Raw genomic sequence first — 20,782 nt, 5'->3', positions numbered from 1 at the left:
CAACCCTAGGTATTTACACTTCAGTACTTCTTGCTATGCAAAAAAAGAGTCCATCCACTTTAAAGGATCCAGGTTCACAATCTGAATCTTGCAGTCTGCGAGAGCAACAGAGAACGCTGGATCCAATTGAAAATCCAGAGGGTGTTTCGACAGACAAGGTAGAATTATCCTGAATGGAACTTGCCCAAACACCACTGACAGTATCTTGCTGGAAGCGAGCACCATGAAGACTGAAAACATAGAAGGATGTCTTCTCAGCAAAGAGCTACAGTCCAGCATGTAAAAGAGGCAGTGAAGGAAGATAAAGCAGGGGAGGGCGTGTGGTTCATGTGAGGCGCACACTTTCTACCCCATCTAGTGGAATGTCATGTTTTGACTTCTGATTGGCTGAGGAATGTAGGAGTCAGTTTTCACTGGGGTTGATCAAAAAGTTTCCCTCTGCTTTGCAAAGTTGCTGTCTGAGCAGCCGTTGGAAAGAGGAGGCCAGCTGCTCAGATATCCTTCTGCAAAGCTACTTAAATGAAATGAGAGGACTTCTTTTTCCAAGGATTGACTGCCAAAAGAAGGAAAGAAGCTATTTTCCCTCTCTTCTCCCCCAACTCCCACTAGACTTGATCAGCTCTTGTTTCTGGCATGCGTCTCATCTCTCAGAATACTATGTCACAGTATTCTGCTAACTTCATTTTGCTTCCCATACCAGAGTATCCTGTTTTGGACTGTGTGCCCAACAAAATCATCAAGCTCGTTGTACTGGGTGGCAGCAACGTTGGCAAGACAGGTAAGTCCACAAAGTAATCCTGCTTTCTGCTGTATTTGCAATACCCCTGGGTTTATATTTTATGGTCAGATTAATCCAAAGCTGTATATACTTCACACATAATAGCTGATAAGCTTTTAATTGCAATTTGAAAAATGTTCTTTTTGGTAGCAGGTCAGATGATCAGAGAAAGATCAAAGGTGAGGTGGTGCGTTGCCTCTAGTGTACAAGGTGCTGAGCTAGGTGTCAGGACACTGCTCGCAGTTCTCAGCTCTGCAAATGATCTACTGTGTGACCTTGTACAAGTCACTTCACTGCTCAGTGCCGCAGCTTCCCTTTCAGATAGACAGTAGTAATACCGTTTCTCCTCCTGTTGTAAAGCGCTTTGAGGTCTATGGAGAAATTGTACTCTAAAAAGACTTGACATTTTCCACATTGCTTTCCATAGGGAGAGTGGGAAACTAAGTGAGAGAAACTTGAGTTGTAATTTCGGAGCATGGGTTTTGTGATTTCTCAACAAAGCCACATGTTGTAAAGCCAGACTTTGTTTTACTGTATGAGTACCTACTAGCCCTCAGTAAAGTCTGTAGTTGATTTGGATTTGAAGAAACCACTTTTGTATAGAAATAGGAATCAACCCATCAAAGATAGCCAAGTTAACCAGCATATCAATAGTGACAGAAATGACTGTTATAAATGAAGTCTGAGACAATGCTATCTGCAGCATCAGACTTCTCATTTACAGGCCAGTAGATTAATTTCACCAACTAATTTGTGATCTGTGGGGATGAAAGGCAATATGGAAATGTAAGTTACTATTAGGATAAAAGAGATTGTACTTCTTAAAAGGGAGATCAAATGAGAGAAAAATGTTTCTTCCGGCTTTCGAACCCAAGGCTTCATGAAGCTTTCACAAATTAAGATGAGTGAAAAGTCCTAATTTACCGCAAAATGATCACTTTGTGCACACCATATGCAATTTGTTCAGTGGATGACATTAATAGATGCATAGATTTTTAAGGCCAGAAGGAATCCTTAGATCAATCTGGCCTCTAATATAGCACAATCTAGATCTTAACCTTTGGCATTGTAAGTAGTCAGAGTATTGTAAGACTTTGCTCTCCTTTAATTTCTTATCTTCAATGCAAGTGGCGAATTGAGATAGCCTTATAGTCTTACTCTATCACTCACCCCTTGACACCCAAGAGACAGCTTGTGGTGCAAGGTGCTGTCATGCATTGGAGCCTGGTCCAAATCATTTTCTAGGTGGACAAAGACAGGTCTATTCAGGGTAGTATTTACGCAACAGTGACAAAAGTTAAGCCTGATCCTGTAGCAGGTCTGCCAGGAAGGCATTATATGCATTTTGCAAAGATCGATCTCAATTTAGATTAAAGACCCATCTTTTTACCTTGTTTTGCAGCCCTGGTGGTGCGCTTTCTCACTAAAAGATTTATTGGAGACTACGAGCCCAATACTGGTGAGTCTGCTTCCTCTTGCAGCATTACAGATGGATTCCATTTCAAACTACTGTATTTTGCAACCGCTGCATGTTACAGAAAAGCCAAACACTGTCAGATGTCCACGAGGCACATATTTTCAGTTAATTGCCTCCGGCTATGAAAACAATAAATCAAAGTCTCATTATTTATGATCCTTTTAGCCTACATTTTTTCCCACCCTGATGGAAAAGGATCAGAGAAAAAAGATTCACAGGGGGACACACCTTTATTGAAAAGCAGAATTTAAAGAATGCTTTATAAATTGACTGAACAATGGAGGCTGGATGCTACCCTGCTTATACACCCCACTGAAGTCAGTGGAATCACACAGGGTGTGTAAGCAAGCCAATTGTTTTATATCGTGGGCTGAGTATGTCAGTGCTGGGTTGGGAGGGTGAGGTGAGGAATGGCTAAATCAGAGGCCTGTGCCCATATGCTAGTACAGTAGCAGTGCAAGCTGTCCTGGGTCTGCTAGCTAGGTTGTTCAAGCATAACCTGCAGGAAACATCTCAGACCTATTGAACCCTGTAAGGGCCAGAGACCTGTGCAATACAAAATCCACTAGCACTGCTCACACACAGGCCAGTCAGTATTGGGTAAGTTACTGGGTGAGGCTGGATTCAAACTAAAGGCTTTGTAAATGTTTTGTTTTGGAGATGCATCTTGAGTTCAGATGGATGAGTCAGATATAAGGATGGCGAAACCAGAAGCTTTTGATCCCTCCAACTAGTGACTGCCCTTTTCCGCTGACCCCAAGGAGCCTTGATAGCTCAGTGTTTGAACTGCTACTTTATGTTTTCCTTCACTTTCTTACAAGACACTGTCAATCGATTTAGACCCCTGGGTTTTGCAAGATCTTTATCAGAGATATTGCTGAGAACTCCATGCTTTTCCCATTAAGTTACCAGCCAAACAGTCATCCTGCAATAGAAACAAGGATCTGAAGTGGGTGGTAATATATCTGTAACCATGTGACTGTTGTCCTGCAACTGGATATAAGGCAGAACACAGTCACTTTCTGGAAGCACCCTCCCCTTTTTTGTCTATGCATGATAGAGCAGAAATAGTATGTTTGGCTTTGGGGAAGGCCTCTTCCCCTAAAGCACAATTCCACCTTAACATCTGCTCTATTTCTGAAGTGCTCACAGAGAGGCTACTCATCCAACACTGTTTCAAAAGGCAGAGTTTTAATGTTGGATCAGATGCACTGAACTTTGCCTTGGCAAATTTCCTCACATCATGGACATTTCTGTGAGCTCAGCTTTTTTTTTCCGCTGGAACAAAACCACCTGTTTCTGTGAACCAAATGTTAAGAGATTATTCTTACAGGGGCAATATATTGGTGGCCCTAATTATTCTCCTTGTTAGTGGTCTGAACTGAGGCCAAGAACTGAATGAGCCGTGAAGACTTATGAATGAGCCATGGTGACTTATAAGGAGAGGCTGTGGGAACTGGGCTTATTTAGTTTGGAGAAGAGAAGACTGTGATGAGATTTAATAGTAGCCTTCAACTACCTGAAGGGGGGGTCTGAAAGAGGATGGAGCTGGAGACTGTTCTCAGTGGTGGCAGAGGACAGAACAAGGAGCAACTGTCTCTAGTTGCAGCAAGGGAAGTTTAGGGTAGATATTAGGAAGAGGGTAGTAAAACACTGGAACAGGTTACCCAGAGAGGCTGCAGATTCTCCATCCTTGGAGGCTTTTAAGACCGGGTTAGACAAAGCCTTGGCTGGGATGATCTACTTAGGAATGAATGGTCCTGGTTTGAGCAGGCGGTTGGACTAGATGACTTCTTGAGGTTCCTTCCAACCCTCATTTTCTATGATTCTATGTTTCTAAGACTGAACTCACTCCTTTCCTGGCAAGGGGATACCTCCAGGTCTGGATGAAACAAACCACTAAGGCACTTGTATTGGGTCAGTGCAAAGTGTTCCAGACTGATCAATGTGGTGGCTGCAGTCCTCGATGTACCTAGTGTTATGTTCTAAAAACAGGGGTTGCCAACCTGCAGCAGGAGTACCAGGGGTAGCCTCTGTGTGTGGCATGAAGCATACCAGTGAGGGAACAGGCAGCACAATGGTGGATAGGGCAGAGAGAAGAAAGCAGAGTAGCAAATCAGGCAGAAAGCACAAGGCAGAGAGTAGAAAGAGCAACAGATTCGGTATGGGAAAGGGGTCAGATTGGCAACTGGGGAAGGTGCAGGGCTAGTATATGGCACACCTGCCAAAAAGTTTGGTCCACACTGTTCTAAAGATCAACAAAGAGGCTTCAATCTCCAAAGCTGTCATCCTGATAGCCATGAATGTGTCACACAGCCAGAACCTAAGTCTTTTTTGGACCTGCACTTCAAACCCTAAATCAGCAGCATAACTAGGGATGGAGGAGCAGGATACCAGCACCAGGTGCTCACTTAGAAGGGGCACAAACATTATCCCCAACCCCGTGGGGTCTGCGACCCAGTAGCAAGAGATGCCCCACAGCATTGCTCTTGCAGCAGCAGCAACCAGTGCACTGACACCCTGATGCTGCTGCTCTAAAAGCAAGAGCTGGGGAGGGCAGAGCAAGCAGTGGCAGCTGCAGAGCAGCTGGGGACTGTTTTGGAGTTCCCACATGGGGAAGACCCCCTCCCTCCTCACAGTCAGACCTGCGCACTCCCAGCTCTCAGAACCATGCCCTGCTCCCTGCCGTCCCACAGGGTTTGCCCAGGGTGCAGGCCTGCTTCTTACACCTCTGCTCCTAATATTAATAGTCTTGATAAGAGCTTTGCCAAGCTGGCAAACTTGTATCCAGGTGTTGCCCCCAGAGCCAAAGTGGCTTAGATAAAATGGAAGAACATGGACCTGTAGTCACTCCTGCTTGGGGGGGCCTTCAAGCCAAACTCTGACTGCTCAAGTTCTGCAGATCCCAACACCAAAACCTCAGCTCTGACACCTTAAAATCTAGTCATGTGCTCCATTTCCAGTACTCTGTGTATCCAACATACTTTCTCTTTCACTTCCAGTGGAAATGCATGGAAAACTAACATATCTTCCTTGATACTTTGGATGGCAATTAAAAATACAACCTAGCACCACTGCAAAAAGGTGACACTATTGGACTGATGACCAATTTAAAGTGGGCACAAATATTTCACTCAGGGGTTTCTCTCTTGTTCCAAAAGGAATAATAGACCTGGGGAAAGAGGCATCTACCAGACCATCGCAGGCACACAGCAGGCCATAATGTGAGTTGCCCGAGAAACTGTAGGCCAGTGTTTGCTGCCATCAGGAATAGATTCTGGATTTGAAATAATTCTATAGCTTTTTTAACATCTCACATGAAATAGTCTGGCCTGATTGTTCCATCCATAAAATAGCTCACAAAGAAAAAAAACTAATACAGCCCAGGGCGATGAATGTCCAGTTAAGGAACAGTTACAATACAATGTTACTGTGATAAAAATTCACACAACACAGGAGGAAACTTATCTCTCTTTCAAGGCCTAGCAAGAGCCTAAATCCCATTTATGTCTTTAGAAGCTGAAATAGTAGATGTTGATTGGACTGACTCTTTATATGTGCTGTCTCTCATCATCTTATTTTTCTACCAGGAGCCTTGTATTCAAGAAAATTCACCATAGACGGAGAGCAGATCTCCTTACAGGTGCAGGATACCCCTTTTGTCTCACTGGAGGTAAAAACTCTGCTTGATGTATCTGTACTTTAGAACAGGGTTGAATGACCCATGAGGACCGCGAGTGGTTAAGTTGCACCCTCTGGGCTCCTGCCAAGCCACTGCTTCCCACACTGCTCCAGCTGCAACACAGACAGAGTATCTGGGTTCCCCATCCTTCCTCTGGCTGCTGATTCCTGTCTCTGCTCCAAGGAGCAGGGCAGCACAGCACTCTGCATGGGGGTGCAGGGTGGGAACATGTCCACACAGTGCAGCGATGAGGCGAAGGTGCCAGCCTGGGCACAGGGTGCAGCAGAGAGTAGGAGGAGTGTCCTTGTGGTGCACAACCCAGTGGCCTGAGCCTTGGCTGGTAGCTTGTGTAGCAGGTGTCCCCCACAACTGATGTGGCCCTCTGGGCTTAGAAGTTGGACAGCCCAGCTTTAGAACACAGTTAATGTCTGTATTCAACATTGCCAACATTTGTGTCTCTTCAATGTGTAACTCTCACCATGAGAAGAGATATGTCTGAGCCAGAAACTCAGCTCTAAGTGTGACCTTTCCCACTGGGATGACCTCTGTCTTACCAAAAATCACCCCTTAAGGGAGCCAGAACAAGTGTATAATATGGTTTTGTGCAGCCCAAGGTTGAATAGGAGCAAAATTGCTGGCTTGATCTATTTGCTTGAACTATTTGCTGCCCAGGCGCTCCTGTCTCTGAATGAGCAGAAAGTTCTCAACAGCCCAGTGCCTGACCCGGATGCTCAGGTCAGACCCTTCTTGTCCTCCAAGCAGAATCTCTTTTCCATAGGCAGCCCTCTATTTTCTGAGGGAAAAGTCTTTATAGCAACTATACTAAGTGCTAGTGGGGGTGCTTCTAATGTTAGTATTTATCGGTCTTTTTCTACTCAGGCACTTGGAGTGTACAAGCCCCTTCACGTGCACTTCCCCACAAGATTTCAGGAAATAACAGATATAATTTGTGGCTATAATCATGTCCCTACAAGTTAATTTCTAAGCAGATCCAAAAGAGGTGGGTTCTGTTCTTGGGGATCTGATCTGGAGGCAGAACAGGATGGTAACATTTGCACAGAACTGCTAATTCAGTGAGATTTTCTTTCCTTGAATGATACATATCTCATGAGATTTTGGGTCAAAATTACGTGTCTTTTCATCATTGTCAGACAAAAGCCACAACTTTGGTTTGAACCAACTCAAAACTCAGGTTTAAATGAACACAGATCTGGCCTCCCAGAAAAGCTCATTCTCTGCCTCAGTCTGTATCAAGTCAAGCACCTAAAGATCCTGGTGAATTTGCACATGCCCACCTGAAATTTCTAGACCTGGAAATGGAAACCTCATGCACCCTGGGTTTCCATTTTCGTTTTCTTTGATTGCTAAAAGTTGGTTTAAATTAAAAGCCAAAAGTCCTAATCATATTCATTGTTCTCTAATGCCTTGTAGCACGTGACGGGGGGGTGTCTGCCAGTCATTCTACATAATACATTATTTACCCTGCCAAAAAGCAGGCAAAAGTGGAACCAGCCATGTCTTACGTTTCATGAAACCTTCCAAAACATGCTAGAGGCTTTGTCAGGTTTTGGGGGGTGAGCAAAATCATCAAATGGTTAAACCAGCATTTTCCCCAGAGAAATATCATTTTAAAGCAGTGTATTTTTCTAATGAGGCAGAAGCTCGCACTATGAAATAGTATTTGGTTTTGAAAGGACTTCTTGCTCTATTCCTAGAGCTCCTAAGTGAGCAGAACAAGAATAAAAATGCATGCACCTTACATTTCTGCCAGAGATAAACAGAGCCTGAACTTGCAGAGTTTTGAGCTCAGTTGAACCCATGATTTTCCAGTGGGCATGAACGAGCTATCCTATCCAAGCCAGAAGGTACTTGTCACAAAAAGTTAATAGACTTAAACTGCTCTCACTGGTATTTAAGCTTAGGTAGTGTCTGCTTCTTTCCCAGACCAGAGGAAGGGCATTTTTTGCCCAAAGACGTGTCTAACATCTCCACCAACTGCACAGTTGGTTTACTAAAAAATATTATAAAACAAATCTAGCTTCTCATATTTTCAGAGAATGTAATTCATGACTATGTAGGAGTCCGTCAAATGTCTTCTGCCCCACTTAACCTCAAAATAGGTAGATTTAACTGGTAGAATTTGTGTTACCTGGGTGTGGAGGTGAGTCTATTGACCCTATTGACAGGAATTAGGTAGTGTCACCAGGAAAGCATGATAAGCACCTTGTAAAGAGAATCCCTCTTTCATTCCCTCCCCACAACAGAGGAATGAGGAACATTTACTTCTCCCTTTCTCCTCAGATGTAAGATACATTTTCAGATTTGGCACCTCATCCAACCCTGTTTTTAATATCATTAGGGAGAGCTTCATGTCCTTTGTCCCAGTTAAAGGCCTGCCCTGTTTCAACAGTTCCCACAGAAGCTGCTTATCTTGAATCTCTTGTTTGCATCAACTGATGTCTATGAAGTGATTTTAAGGGTTTGTTGCTGAACTGAGCCAGCATGAGAACGTGTTTGACTAGGCCGTGTTTATGTGTTTTCTGATTAGATCCTTAAGCAGCAGTGAGCTGTTTGCACTTCGTGAGCCGGGTGCAGTGATTTCTGCATTTACTCAAGCTTCTAACCACACCGGAAATGTTAATGTTTAAAAAAACCAGAAGCAAATAGATAACTGGGCTTGTTTGATGATTAATTGGAGCCTGAACCACACATGGCTAGTAAAAGTGCATGTTTCAAAACTCATTTTTTAGGAGACATTCTCATAAAACAAAAATACAGCTTGTTACTCTTTGATTTTCCTGAATAAAGCATTCCACTGAGGATTACCACATCCATCTCACTGCTGTCTGGACTGAGCTGTAGCAACTGAGAACTTCTGCTTGTTAAAGTTTTCTGCATGCATTTTTTTTTCTAAGGACATTTTCAAATATTTGTTTATAGCAATTAGGTTATTCCCACCCCCCCCCCCCAACCCTTTTTTTTTTATAACAAGTTTTGTCTCCCCCCCCCCCCCCCCCCCCCAATTTAATTTTATGGTGGATGGGGAGCAAAGGGACAAAAAAGGATGACAAATTAATACAGACAGGCCTCCCTCTCCCCACACCATGCCAGGCCAGTGTGCTGCTCTGAGGCATCAGGGGAGATAGCACTTCTTTTCATCTCAAGTGAAATGGCCAGAGTCAGGATTTGTTCATTCTAGGTGTGGTTTTCCTGTTCCCTAGAAACTGAATTTAGACCCAGAAACTCATTTCACATAAGTAGGGACCTGTTCTAATAACCTGAAAGTTGCGTTCCATGTAGAGGTGGTCCATAAATACAGTAACCCCTAGTGCACAGGGAAGAAAGTACCAGGGTGCCACTGGAATGGTGATATTGTTCTGGGCAACCTGTGCTAGAGACATCCAAAAATAATTTGAGCTCCAGCGTGATGGCCGTGTGAGCTGGAAGGGGCAGAGGGCTAATACATTTTCTGTGTCAGCCTCCAAGCTCACAGGGTTCTAAACCCATAGGAAGGTTTTCACAGGCACAAAGGCCACTTAGGCACTGAACTCCCATTGACTCTGGGCCTTTAACTATTTATGGGTCTGGAAAAACTCTCCCTCTAAAGCATGGCTTTTTGTTCTCTTACTGCCCGAGGGATCAGCTGTGACATAATGCATTTTACCCATCAATTTGCACCCCAAGTGCCCAGAGTTGGGCTGCCTAAATCCATATTTAGGTGCTTAGATAAAATTAGGTGCACTGTTTTGGGGAAGTGCTGAGCACAAACAAATCCGACTGAAGTCAAGGGAAGCTGCAGGGAGGGTGAAGGGTCTTAACTTCGTTCAGCCAAGTCTGAACATTTCTGACAAAGGTTTGCTCTTTCATTTGACAGTATCTGTAAGCACAAGTGTCAGTGTTTTTCCAGGTGTTTCATGCAGGAGGGAAAGAGAAAGAGAGCAACCACCTGAGTGACAGATAGGACAAGAGAGTGGTTTATGTCTATACCACTTCCCCAGCACACTTGCGAAAACCATTGAGAATCATGTCCAGCCCACCTGCTCCTGCTCCATGCATACCAAACATTCACAAATGAGGTAGCAAAGCTGTCCTGAGAGGGCCCTGGGCCACCCCTGCTCTCAAGCTTGTTGGAGACCGAGATCTCAAAAGCAGCAACAAACACTCTCAAGGCAGCTTCACTGCCTTGTCTCCACCTTTGAAAGCTGCAGAGGGTGGATTGCACATGTTTCTCTACAACACCCTCAGGAGCCCCATGGAAACAGCACAGGCATGCCCTTACTGGCAAGGAGGATCATTAGCGTTCTACTTTATTTTGGAGTGACTTCTTTTTTTTTTTTCCCTTCAGGAAAAGCCCATCCAGCCTGTTAGGCTGGGTCTGGCCTACAAGTCCTACTTCCTTCCAGCCAATTTGCTGGCTGAGTATCTTCAACACCATTGTGTACTGGGAAAATTATTCATATTGGCCCACAAACATTTGATGGGCTTTGGACCAGACTCAAAATGCCTGCCCTATGTCCAACTGCTGTTGTGTAAGGTTTCCAGAATAGAATTAGCCAGTAATAAAAAGATGTGGCTGTATACTGAGGGCAAGGCTCCAAGAGCTTTTAATTTCCTCTGGCTTCAGTAACACCTGAGTGTACCTAGCACCTTGTAGGGTCTGGCCCATAATGGAAGACATTACAAGGACTTGCATATTGGTTCCAAAGAGCCTGTAATACAGAGGTTCTCAGCCTCACTAGACTCAAGGCTCCCCTCCATTACTTTTGTGAACTGAGTGGCACCCCCCATTTCAAAAGCTCATTTGTTATTGCGCTTACCTCCTTGCAGAGGGGCCAGGTTAGGTGTGGGGGAGGGCAGGGGAATGGCTAGACAAAGAGATCCTGGCCCGCCATTGTCTGCTTACCTCCTCACACTTTTTGTGGCACCCTTCAAAGGATCTTGCAGCACCCTGGGTGCCTGGCACCCAGGTTAAGAATTTCTGCTGTAATATGAGCAGGAACATTTTATCAATCCAAGCATACCAGGCAATAATCCATGAGGCTGATCTCCCTATCTAATGGAGTCACAGCCCAAGGAGGATATACAAAGCAATGGATTAATTCAAAAGATCTCATCTTGAGTAAGGACTTGATCTTGTCTTGCAACACACTGAATTCCTATGAATTGGTGATTGCTGTTTGTATCTGGTTAGGAGCAATGATGTGGCTATGGGCACAACTGGACAGTGAAATATATGACACAAAAGGCAGGTAACAGGAATTAGGAGCTCTGTTACCTCTCAGAGAGAGTAAGCAGCAACAGGGCCCTGTTTATTTGCAGTTCAAGTAATCAGTCACGTGAAAAAGTAACCCATTCCAAGGTAAATTTGAGCCCAAATAGCACAAGAAACTTGCTGACAGCAAGATCTAGCAGACAGGGAAAGAACCTCCCCAGGGAATCTATAAAATCCCCTTGTTAGAAACATTAAACACTGGACTGAAAAAAAGCACTAGGAAAAGTCCTGTAGGGGACAATCCTTCACTTTGATAAGTGGGATTAGAATAGCTGACCTAACAGTTTTGGGAGGAGAGGCTCTGTTCTAACCTTTATGATTCCATTTATCAGCCCTGATAGCAGGGCAGGTGCTGAATACTGATTAGCACAAGAACAGCACAGAACAAAAAACATCTTTAAAAAAAAAAATCAATGCTTTGACCATTTTTAACTGCTTAACATCTGCCCAGTCTCTGTCTTAGTATCTGTGCTGCTCTATTGTATTAATCAATCTATTGACACACCAGAGAAATTTGGTGTGTCAATAGCTGATGCATCCAGAGATGCCTTTGTCCCTGTATGAAGCAGCAGCCACAGGGTGAAGCGGAGCAATTGCCTGCTACCAGTGCTGGATGATCACTTGTTTCTATCTCTTCCTCCAGTCTGTTTTCTAACCTCTCCTCTCTGTTTTGATGGCAGGATGACAATGACAACATCTGCTGCCAGGAGCAAATAAACCGCTCAATCTACTGGGCAGATGGCTTCGTGTTTGTATATTCCATCACGGACTACAACAGCTACCGGCTCATCCGGCCCTTGTACCAGCACATCCGCAAGATCCACCCCAATGCCAACATTCCCCTGCTTCTGATGGCAAACAAAGGGGACCTGTTGCGAGCTAGGCAGGTGTCCTCCAAAGAAGGTCTCCAGATGGCCAGCGAGCTGGGGGGCACTTACAGTGAGGTGTCTGCCCGGGAGAACTATGAGGGAGTGCAGGAGGCCTTCCAGCATCTTTGCCAGGAGCTCAGCAGGATGATTGGGAGCTGCAATGGGGAGAAACGAAGAGGGCTCCACCTCATCCGACCCAAGTCTCCAAACATGCAGGACTTAAAGAGACGTTTGAAGCAGGCTCTCACTTCCAAAGGGAAATCTGCCACCACCCTTTGACAGCACTGACAGTAGTTCAGCAAAGCCAACAAGAAAGCTAGTATTTTTATATTTCTGGGCCATAACTCCATAAGTTCATTGGGCTTTTAAAGGTCTTGATTACAATCCTGCATTCCTTCAATACTTATAGAATGAGCTTCAATGGGCAAAAGCTTAGAAATTTTGTTTAAAAAAATACTGTTAGGTCAGAAGCTATGTCCTTTAAAAAAAAAAGACATGAGAAGCAAGGATTTTCTAGGATGATATATTTTATTGGACCAACTGTGGAGCTGGGATACAGTTAGACAATTTTTCGAATGTCTTGCATGTCTTTGCCTCTTGCATAATTTCTGGACCATCATGACTACAACATTACTCTTACACAATTTTTAAAAAGGGCTTTTTAAAAGTAGCCTAAAATTAAACAATTAATTCCTAATATTAAAAGAAGTGTTTGTGGGGGGAGGGGTTGTTTTGGGATGTAAATATTCCCAAACACAACCAGTGAGTTAAAGCAAAACACCAGGAGAATGAAATAGACTATATTCAGGAAGTGAAACTTACCTGACTTCTTTCCTCTTCTGTGATACCCAAGTGAAATGGGATTCTTCTAAATGATAGGAAGAAAGGAAAAAAAAGCCATGAAGAAGATAGAGAGGTATGGTTGTAAAACAATCATAAAACTGGACTGGGGATTCCAGGGCAGGCATAGTACCTGAAACTATTCTAATCTATGGGGGGGTTTTTAACTGAATAGATTTTATGTTGATGACATCCCTTAAAAAAAAGAGAAACAAGCCCTTCCCACATGTCACATTTCATTCATAAGATTACTTTTACAAATTAAAATAAATTAGTGTGTTCAGTTTTTGTGGTTGGAAGAATTTATCACTATTTTCTTGGCCCCAAATTTGCCAATGATCTTTTAGATTTTTAGATTGGTACAGACCATGGGGGTTTTTGCCTTCATCTGTAGCAAAGGACATGGCCCTCTATCCAGGATCCTTTGAGCATATATTGACAACATTTCATAGAAGCAGGACATCGGCTGCCACAGTTCTTCTGCTTTATTTGTGGCAGGTTATGATGTTAGGTCTGTGCTGTGTCAGGGTTGATGATAGTCTTATGTAGAGTTTAGATTGTGGTTTTTATGGAATGGTTTGGATAAGGATGATACTGCCCCAGGTAGGGGTGTTGACTAAATGATCTCTGGAAGTCCTTTCCAGCCCTACTTCTCTATGATTCTATGATTGCTTCTGAAACACTGAATTCCTCCATCAAGCATTAACAGAAACTCAAATGCAGACAAATCTGCTCAAGAATAGACTGTACTTAATACTTTCAGAGGCATCCGCATTACCAGTCTTTCAACGCGCACTTCACTGTCAGCATCTTACCATCTTGTTTCTTGGAGTGGACATCTTACAGTGTAGCTTTCATCACATGATTTTTAAAAAATAGGATTTAGTTTTCTTAGCAGTGTTTGTAGAAAATCCAGTTACATGTAAATAAAGTTAATTCATCCTCAGCCTGCTTCCCAAGCAGCAGGAGCCAAGCCTGTTACATGCCATTAGCCTGGATATGAGTGTGTGTGTATGTGTGTGTAAACAAGGTAAATCTGCAGAGCCACAGAGGAGCTGCTCTATTAGCCATGCACTCTATGCAGAGAAGGCCTATGAGTGAAGAGATGGATCAAACCACAGGAATCCAAAGCAAATACGAACTTCCAGAGAACTCCAGGATCTCTAGTGTTGGGTGACTGGTTTGGATTCTGGGTAAATTAAGTAACTATGTAGATATCTGTATCTGATCCAACATAATCCTGATGCTTTGGCATGCACAGAGCTGCCCCAGGAATGAATGATTTGAAGTGAATTTGTGAGTTAATCCAAGAGAGCAATGCTTCACCTGCAATGAAAGCATGGTCCCATCTCTCTCTAGTGCTTCACAGGAAGATATGAAAGAAGGGATTTATGTTGCATTTTTCAAAGAAAGTATCAGTGAGGGCTTGGCAGCCTCAGCTGCTTTTGCAACATTACTGAGTTAAAAATTACTTGCCTAAGAAAACCATGGCTCCAGTCTTAGTCAGCGCACAGCTTCTTATGGGCATCTTTGAAGCAGAGGAGATTAACTGACAAGCAGTCATGCTAGGGTGGCCAGGGGTGAGACTGTATATAAGCCAATGCCTTTTTTAGTAAACAAAGCTATTTGAAACTATAAGTGAGGTCTGGGCAATTTTTTGGCAGCATCGACAACTCAAAGGCATCCATCATGCCATTCTTAAGGCAGAGTGAAAAACAACCAGGCATAGGCATCTAAAAGCCAAGATGTAATGATTTTTTTTAACAGGCTGCCCCAGAAATGTGCAGGACCATTAAATGACATAAACCTCAGTGAATTATATTGAGACACACAGAGTTTATGTGGTGTATATATATCTATATGTATATATATCTTTATCTAGATATAGATATATATGCAGTCATATCAATAGAACTATAATTATAATGCAAAGCTAAATCAATGGGTTTTACATACAGCAAGCATTAAGAATGTCAGTTTAGTCTGGCATGTATAAGTATTAACAAAGTGCAGTGCTTGAAAAAGCTGCCATTTATTTTGCTTCCCTATTTAAGGAAAGCACTGACTAAATTGGCTAGGCACCAAGATTCACCTTCACCCACGTTTACATCCTGTTTAATTTGTTTTGCATGGTTCCTCATCTGGGCAAGTTTGTATTCAAATTAGTTTTAAGTCCATAAATGAGTTTCTTATCACAGTAAGGAAATAAGTTTTGTGGCTAAAAGGAAAGAATGAATTCTGCATGGACACAGAAAAGAAAAAATCTATAAAGTTTAGGTCATCCAATCCTGGATTGTAACTAATACCACACAACTTCTACTTTGCCCCATGGCTAATTAACAATTTGATATTGAGCTTTTTGTTGGTTCATTGCAGGCATTGCAATGATGTGTCCATTAGTACAGTTACTTAAATGCCTTAAGTAACAGCTCAGATATTGAATCTCTAATATAAAATTCAGCAAACAGCCCCACAAATGAATCAGATTACAGAAAGCATTGGCCAACACTTTTGAACAGTAAACAAACATGTGATGCTCTTAGTAGTGGATATTAACTGCTTCCAGTTTGCAAAAAAAAAAAAGGGCTAAATTTAAGATGCTGACTAGGATTTTCAAAGGAGCCTAAAGGAGTTAGGTGTCAAATCCCATTAAATTGTGTTACAAATTGTTCTCTTAGCTCTAATCATGTGTTATTTGGTAGTTAGGGCTAACATTTTCCAAAGAGCTGAAGTGACTTAGGAGCCTAAGTCCCATTTTCAAAATAGGTCAATAAAAGTAAGGGTTTTCACAACATAGTACAGAAGCAGACTCCATACATTTCATACTTTTATATCTTAATGAGGACTTGCTTCTGTGCATGCTTAAACAACTGACATTTTTTCCATTTCTTATCATCTAATTCCTTCTCTTGAGATCATCATTATTACTACATATAAAATAACAAGAATGGCAGGGGAAAGCCTAACTGTAGATAAAAACCCCCCAAACCTGAAATGATTAAGTCATCTCCTAAGTAGCAACACGTGGCAAATGTTTGTTCTGTCACAGAAAATTGGGCATAGGATTTCCTTTGTTCATTGACCAACGATGACATGAAACCCTGCAGTAGCTTGAGTACTGGTTGTGAGCCAGTACATACCGTATGCTGAAGACAATAGAACAGAACATTTTTATTAGTGATGCAGTTCTTAAGCACTAAAATATATGAAACAGGCCACCGTCTCATTGGTCTCAAGCAGTACTGAGAACAAAATGGATGATGAAGCAAAGTGGACTGATTAAGGATGGCAAAAAAGGACAATACAGATAAGAAGTTCCAGCTTCCCCAAAAAATAAATGCCTGAAAGTGTTAATATAAGATATCAAAGATGTTATTCAGAGCCCAGTCATGGATTAGTGTCAGTAGGCTGCAAAGAAGTGGTCTGTTTTAAGAAGATTGAATGAGAGTAGGTGCTTAGTCCACAAGGGAAAGAAGACAGACTGGGGCCATTGGACCAAATCCTGCACTCAGGAATACTAGGGTAAAGCCAGCTGAACCCCTTTGATATAATCCAGGGGTGTCAAAGACATTGCCTGCAGGCCAGATCCAGCCCATGAAGCCCAGGGTGCCAGTAGCATGACGCGAAGGGCGGGGGAAGAGTCAAAAACGGTGCCAGAGTTAGCACCCTGGCAATCCCTGGCTGCTAATGCTTTAAGAACAGCAGCTGGGGTGAGCAAAGCATGTGTGACAGCAGCTGCTCAGCCAGGACTGTGGCATTTCCACCATGGGTAAGACTGCTGCCCCCACCTTCCCCTCACTCTCAGATCCCATGCCCCTTGCCTGCTCTGGGAACCTATTCCCTCAACCACCCCAGCTCTGAGATCCTGTTCCTCCCCCACTCCTCTTAGAACCCGTGCCCCTCACTCCCCTGCAGCGTTTGCCCCAGGCAGCAACTCTACTTGTTAAGCCACTGTGTGGTGCTGCTTGTGGGTCTTGGAGTGGACCCGTACACCACATTCAGCGTATACCAGACAGGCCTGCATGCCACATGCAACACGTGCTAGCCCCGGCCCCACATACTGCATGAAGCATGCAGAGTTGGTTAGGAGCACAGTGCACGGAGCCCATGGGGCTGGAGCTGGCCACACTCAGGCCCAAAGCAGTCCCATGTCTTGTCCCAAGGTTGCACAGCTGGGCAAGTGGTTCAGGGTTTTTTTCAAACTGTATCATTTGTAATTAATTTCCAGCCTTTTGCAGCAACCCCCAGACTCCAGTATCTTCCTCAGTGTTCACATTGTTCATGGTAAAATGAATTATGCAGGAACTGAAGATAATTCAAAAGGAGAAACTTGCCCAAACAAGTACCTTGGTCAGAAAATGACTAAGCAAAATGCTCCTGTTAGCACTATGCACAGCTGTAATGATTCCAGGATTGGGTCTTGGGCTGTACAGGTATTTGGGACACAACTAAATTTTCTGTACAGTCAATATCTGTTCTTAGCAGCATGTTGGCACCCTGCGGCTTTGTACCTCATAAGCAAATGTTGCTGTTATGGGGAGTGTCATATGACTACAAGACAGGGAAAATCGTTCCCAGCAAAATGTTGCTGGGAAGCAGTTGTTGCTCTTATTTGGTGTTGCTGCAAACAGATGTCGCTGTTGTGGTTTTCAGTTGCATTTCTGGTAGATTCTGCTTGTGATTCCTTTGCAAAACAGTGGGTTCAGTGCATGGGTCAAGCTGGGCCCTACTCCCAAATCTGCCACAGACTTGTTATGTGACCTAGGGAACACCTCTACATTTCTCTCTGCCTCTCTTACCTGTTCAGTAAAATAAGAATAAGATTCCTTACCCCTACTTTACATATGCTTTGGCATTTCTGATTAAAAGTAGTAGGCATTATAACATCTTGAGCAATTCCTGCATTTATGGTTGAGATGGGCTTAAACCACAACACCTGGGCCCACCTCCAGTACCCTGGCAATATACCATACGTACCATACTTGGAATATGCTAATGGAGGAAGCAAAGGAGAAAAGTGAGATCTAGATTTCAACCACCACCATGCGTGTACACACACACACACTGCCCCCACCCAGGATTTTTGTTTAGGACAATTGCTAATTGACAGTAGGTATACTGAATTTTCTGAGCTTTGGTCTTAGTCACAGTTGTAATGCGAATTGGAACTGATACTGGATGAACCTGCTAGGAAGGCCTTGTTTGCACAGGCCCCATAATGGATCGAAAATCTCTCTCAAAGGTATATCGGCTATACTGAGAAGGGGAAGATCCCCAGATTCTCTCCCTCACCTTGCAGTAGATGCTGAGTGGGCAGTTAGAGGGAAAGGGCCCATTTCTGAGACACCCAAGAGAAAGCTCATCTAAATCCTAGAATGTCACGGAAGTACATTTGAAAGGTTGCTGAGCCTAGCCCCCAGAACTGAATTTCTGTACATTCAAGGCCAAGAAGGGAGCTGAATGGGTCAAGTTCAGATGTGCTACAAGTTACTGCAACTCCTCTGACTTCACTAGAGTTATAGCCATCTCTGCAACGCCTGAATTTGGCTCCTGAGCTGCTGAATGTGGATGTGACGTACATCTAGCCTCCCACGCATTTCTAAGCAATTCCTACTACACTCATTGATTTCTATTTTTGAGATGACACAGGGGAGCTATCCCATTAGAAATTAAATATCCCATGACGCACTGTAAAAACAGACTGCTGTGTGCTGGAGCTAGAAAAGGCTATCCAGTCCATCTCATCCAGGGCCAAAGTAAGGCAGTTCCTTCAAGCATTGTTCCCATTAGCTTTAAAGTCCAGCAGAAAAGGAAACTTACAGCTTTCCCAAGACACTATTCACAGACTGATACCAAATTTCCAGTAATTTTTTACCAACATTTAAGACTATCTGTTCCCTTCCTTGGCCTTCTTCATACATTCACATATATATACCAGTTCAGTTAAACCAGTACAGCCCCCTTGTACAGGGACTCATTTCAGGTTGACAGTTGCTTAATGCAGTCTAGCTTCAAATCTGTCATTACAGGACATTAGCTCTACGCAAGCCTGGCTTAAACTAAAATACAGGAGTCCATTCTACTTCCAGTCCTGATTTAACTATATTGGTCTCAAATCACAAGTTAAATTAGTGCAGCTTTGTGTTAAGACAAGCCTTTAGATTCATCCCCATTTTTCCTAGCTGCTTTTGCTCCCAGGCTAGGGACAGAAGTTACACATAAACTGGTTTAAGTGATCAGAAACTGGTTTAAACTTGTAACAGAACAGAAGTTCAGTGCACATAAACCAGTTTCAAAATGGCTGAAATTGGTTTAAGATAAACCTGGCTGAATGTAGTATTAGGCTTAACTGATTTAGGTCAAACCAGTTTATGAAACTTCTGTCCCCGACCTCTTCCTGATTCAAGTTAAATCACAGTCCTCCAGCATGTTCTGCAGCCCTGGGCTGGGCTGTCTGCTCCAGAGAGCAGGGTTGGCCCTGAACTTCTGCTCCCTAGCTGGAGCTGGCCAGTGCCTCACTGGCCAGCTCACTGCCGCTCCCCACCCCACCTCCAGGAAAACACCAGCTCTGGTCTGGGGCCAAGGAGGGGGTTAAACTCATCTTCCCCTGAGCACAGAGCTGCCTTGCTCTGCCCTGCTGGCTTACTTACTGTTGGCTGTCACTGTGGACTACAAATCCTAGAGGTACCTGGAAGCAGGAAGAGGAAGTGATGAGCCACCCTGCAGAGTCCTGCTGGTGCGATTATGGACTGCAAATCCCAGAGACTTTGGGGCAGCAGGAGGAGGGAGCAAACACACAGCCCATGCTGGCTATATCCCAGAGAGCCATGCTCTAGAACCCCCTGGCTTCTGGCTTGAGCCACTGCAGACATGTGGCTGCATTTTCTGAATCACAAGGGGATGTCTGTTCATTTGATTATTGGTTCAATCTCTGCAGTTTAGACTAACTTGCAAAGACTGAATCAATTCAGCCTTGGGCTTTTTGTCTGCCTGTACTTAGCCTCAGGGATCAGCCAGATAGTTCTCCCGCTGCTTTGTGCTTGCACCATTCAACTCAGTAATGTTCACACTACTTACTTAGTCACTGTTTATCCAGACCCATTTAGTTTTCAGACCTCAGTCATTTTGGCCGCTCCTCTGTGAACTCTCTCTATTTCAATCCAGCAAGTTCTCTTTTCCAAGCCTCTGTGCAAGGTATGGAGAGGTGCGGAGCAGCTGTTGCGAATTGTCTGCAGTCTCTGCTCTGACAGACATTCACTCATCATTGAAGGTTTTGGGATTGCCAGATTACTTAAAAAGGCTGCAGAAAATTCAGTTCTATTGATTTATCAGCCATTCACCTTAGTGCCAATAGCACAAGCAATCCATTATCAAGCAGGCAAAATTTATCTTAAATGATAGGGTATCAATGTGGGTTGGGGGGGGGGGAAGGGGAAGAAAACCCATTCAAAGCAGGCAGGTGAGCTGACAGGTTCTGTAAACACCTCTAACGTGATGTGTTTGGGAGCTAAACCATCAACCTGCCTTTCTCTAGGAGATACATTTTTTACATTTTCCATATATTCCAAGCAAGTTTCAAGGCAAAACCTCTGGATCTCATCTTGTCGACACTTACTGTCTCCTCTGCAGCAGGTCAAGAAGAAGGTGCACATTTTCCAAATTTGATGGGTGAAAAGTGAACATGCCTTCTGTTGTTATTATAAATGATTGTGGAGACTGTTCCTAAGGACAATGTTTTTCTTCATTCTAGGCAATATTGCAGAACGCTAGCAATCAGTAACTGGTCATTTTGGAGAGACGTGGCTTTCACTTGCTGGGTCGAGAGGACAAACTGTACTTTCTCTGTTGGTTAGAAAGCTCACTA

At 43.6% G+C, this 20,782-nt stretch overlaps 1 protein-coding gene across 1 annotated transcript; it reads left to right on the top strand.

The window, feature by feature from the left end:
- The first annotated feature begins 395 nt into the window (after positions 1-395).
- Positions 396-13,864, top strand: LOC102388538 (ras-like protein family member 11A-like). The gene is made up of 4 exons (XM_006032120.3): positions 396-778; positions 2,181-2,237; positions 5,846-5,928; positions 11,890-13,864. The coding sequence occupies exons 1-4, from the start codon at positions 634-636 to the stop codon at positions 12,355-12,357; spliced, it is 753 nt and encodes a 250-aa protein (XP_006032182.1). The 5' UTR covers positions 396-633; the 3' UTR covers positions 12,358-13,864.
- Positions 13,865-20,782: the final 6,918 nt, after the last annotated feature.

The sequence above is a fragment of the Alligator sinensis genome, unplaced genomic scaffold (genome assembly GCF_000455745.1).
Source record: "Alligator sinensis unplaced genomic scaffold, ASM45574v1 scaffold626_1, whole genome shotgun sequence".
In the NCBI taxonomy this organism is placed as follows: domain Eukaryota; kingdom Metazoa; phylum Chordata; order Crocodylia; family Alligatoridae; genus Alligator; species Alligator sinensis.
This window is presented reverse-complemented; position numbering and strand designations above follow the sequence as displayed.

Bases quoted from the DNA above. Each gene is read 5' to 3' on its own strand.
- LOC102388538 (XM_006032120.3), top strand. From the start codon at position 634: ATGCGTCTCATCTCTCAGAATACTATGTCACAGTATTCTGCTAACTTC. The intron at 779-2,180 runs GTAAGTCCACAA...CTTGTTTTGCAG, and splicing joins CAGCAACGTTGGCAAGACAG to CCCTGGTGGTGCGCTTTCTC. The intron at 5,929-11,889 runs GTAAAAACTCTG...TTTTGATGGCAG, and splicing joins CCCCTTTTGTCTCACTGGAG to GATGACAATGACAACATCTG.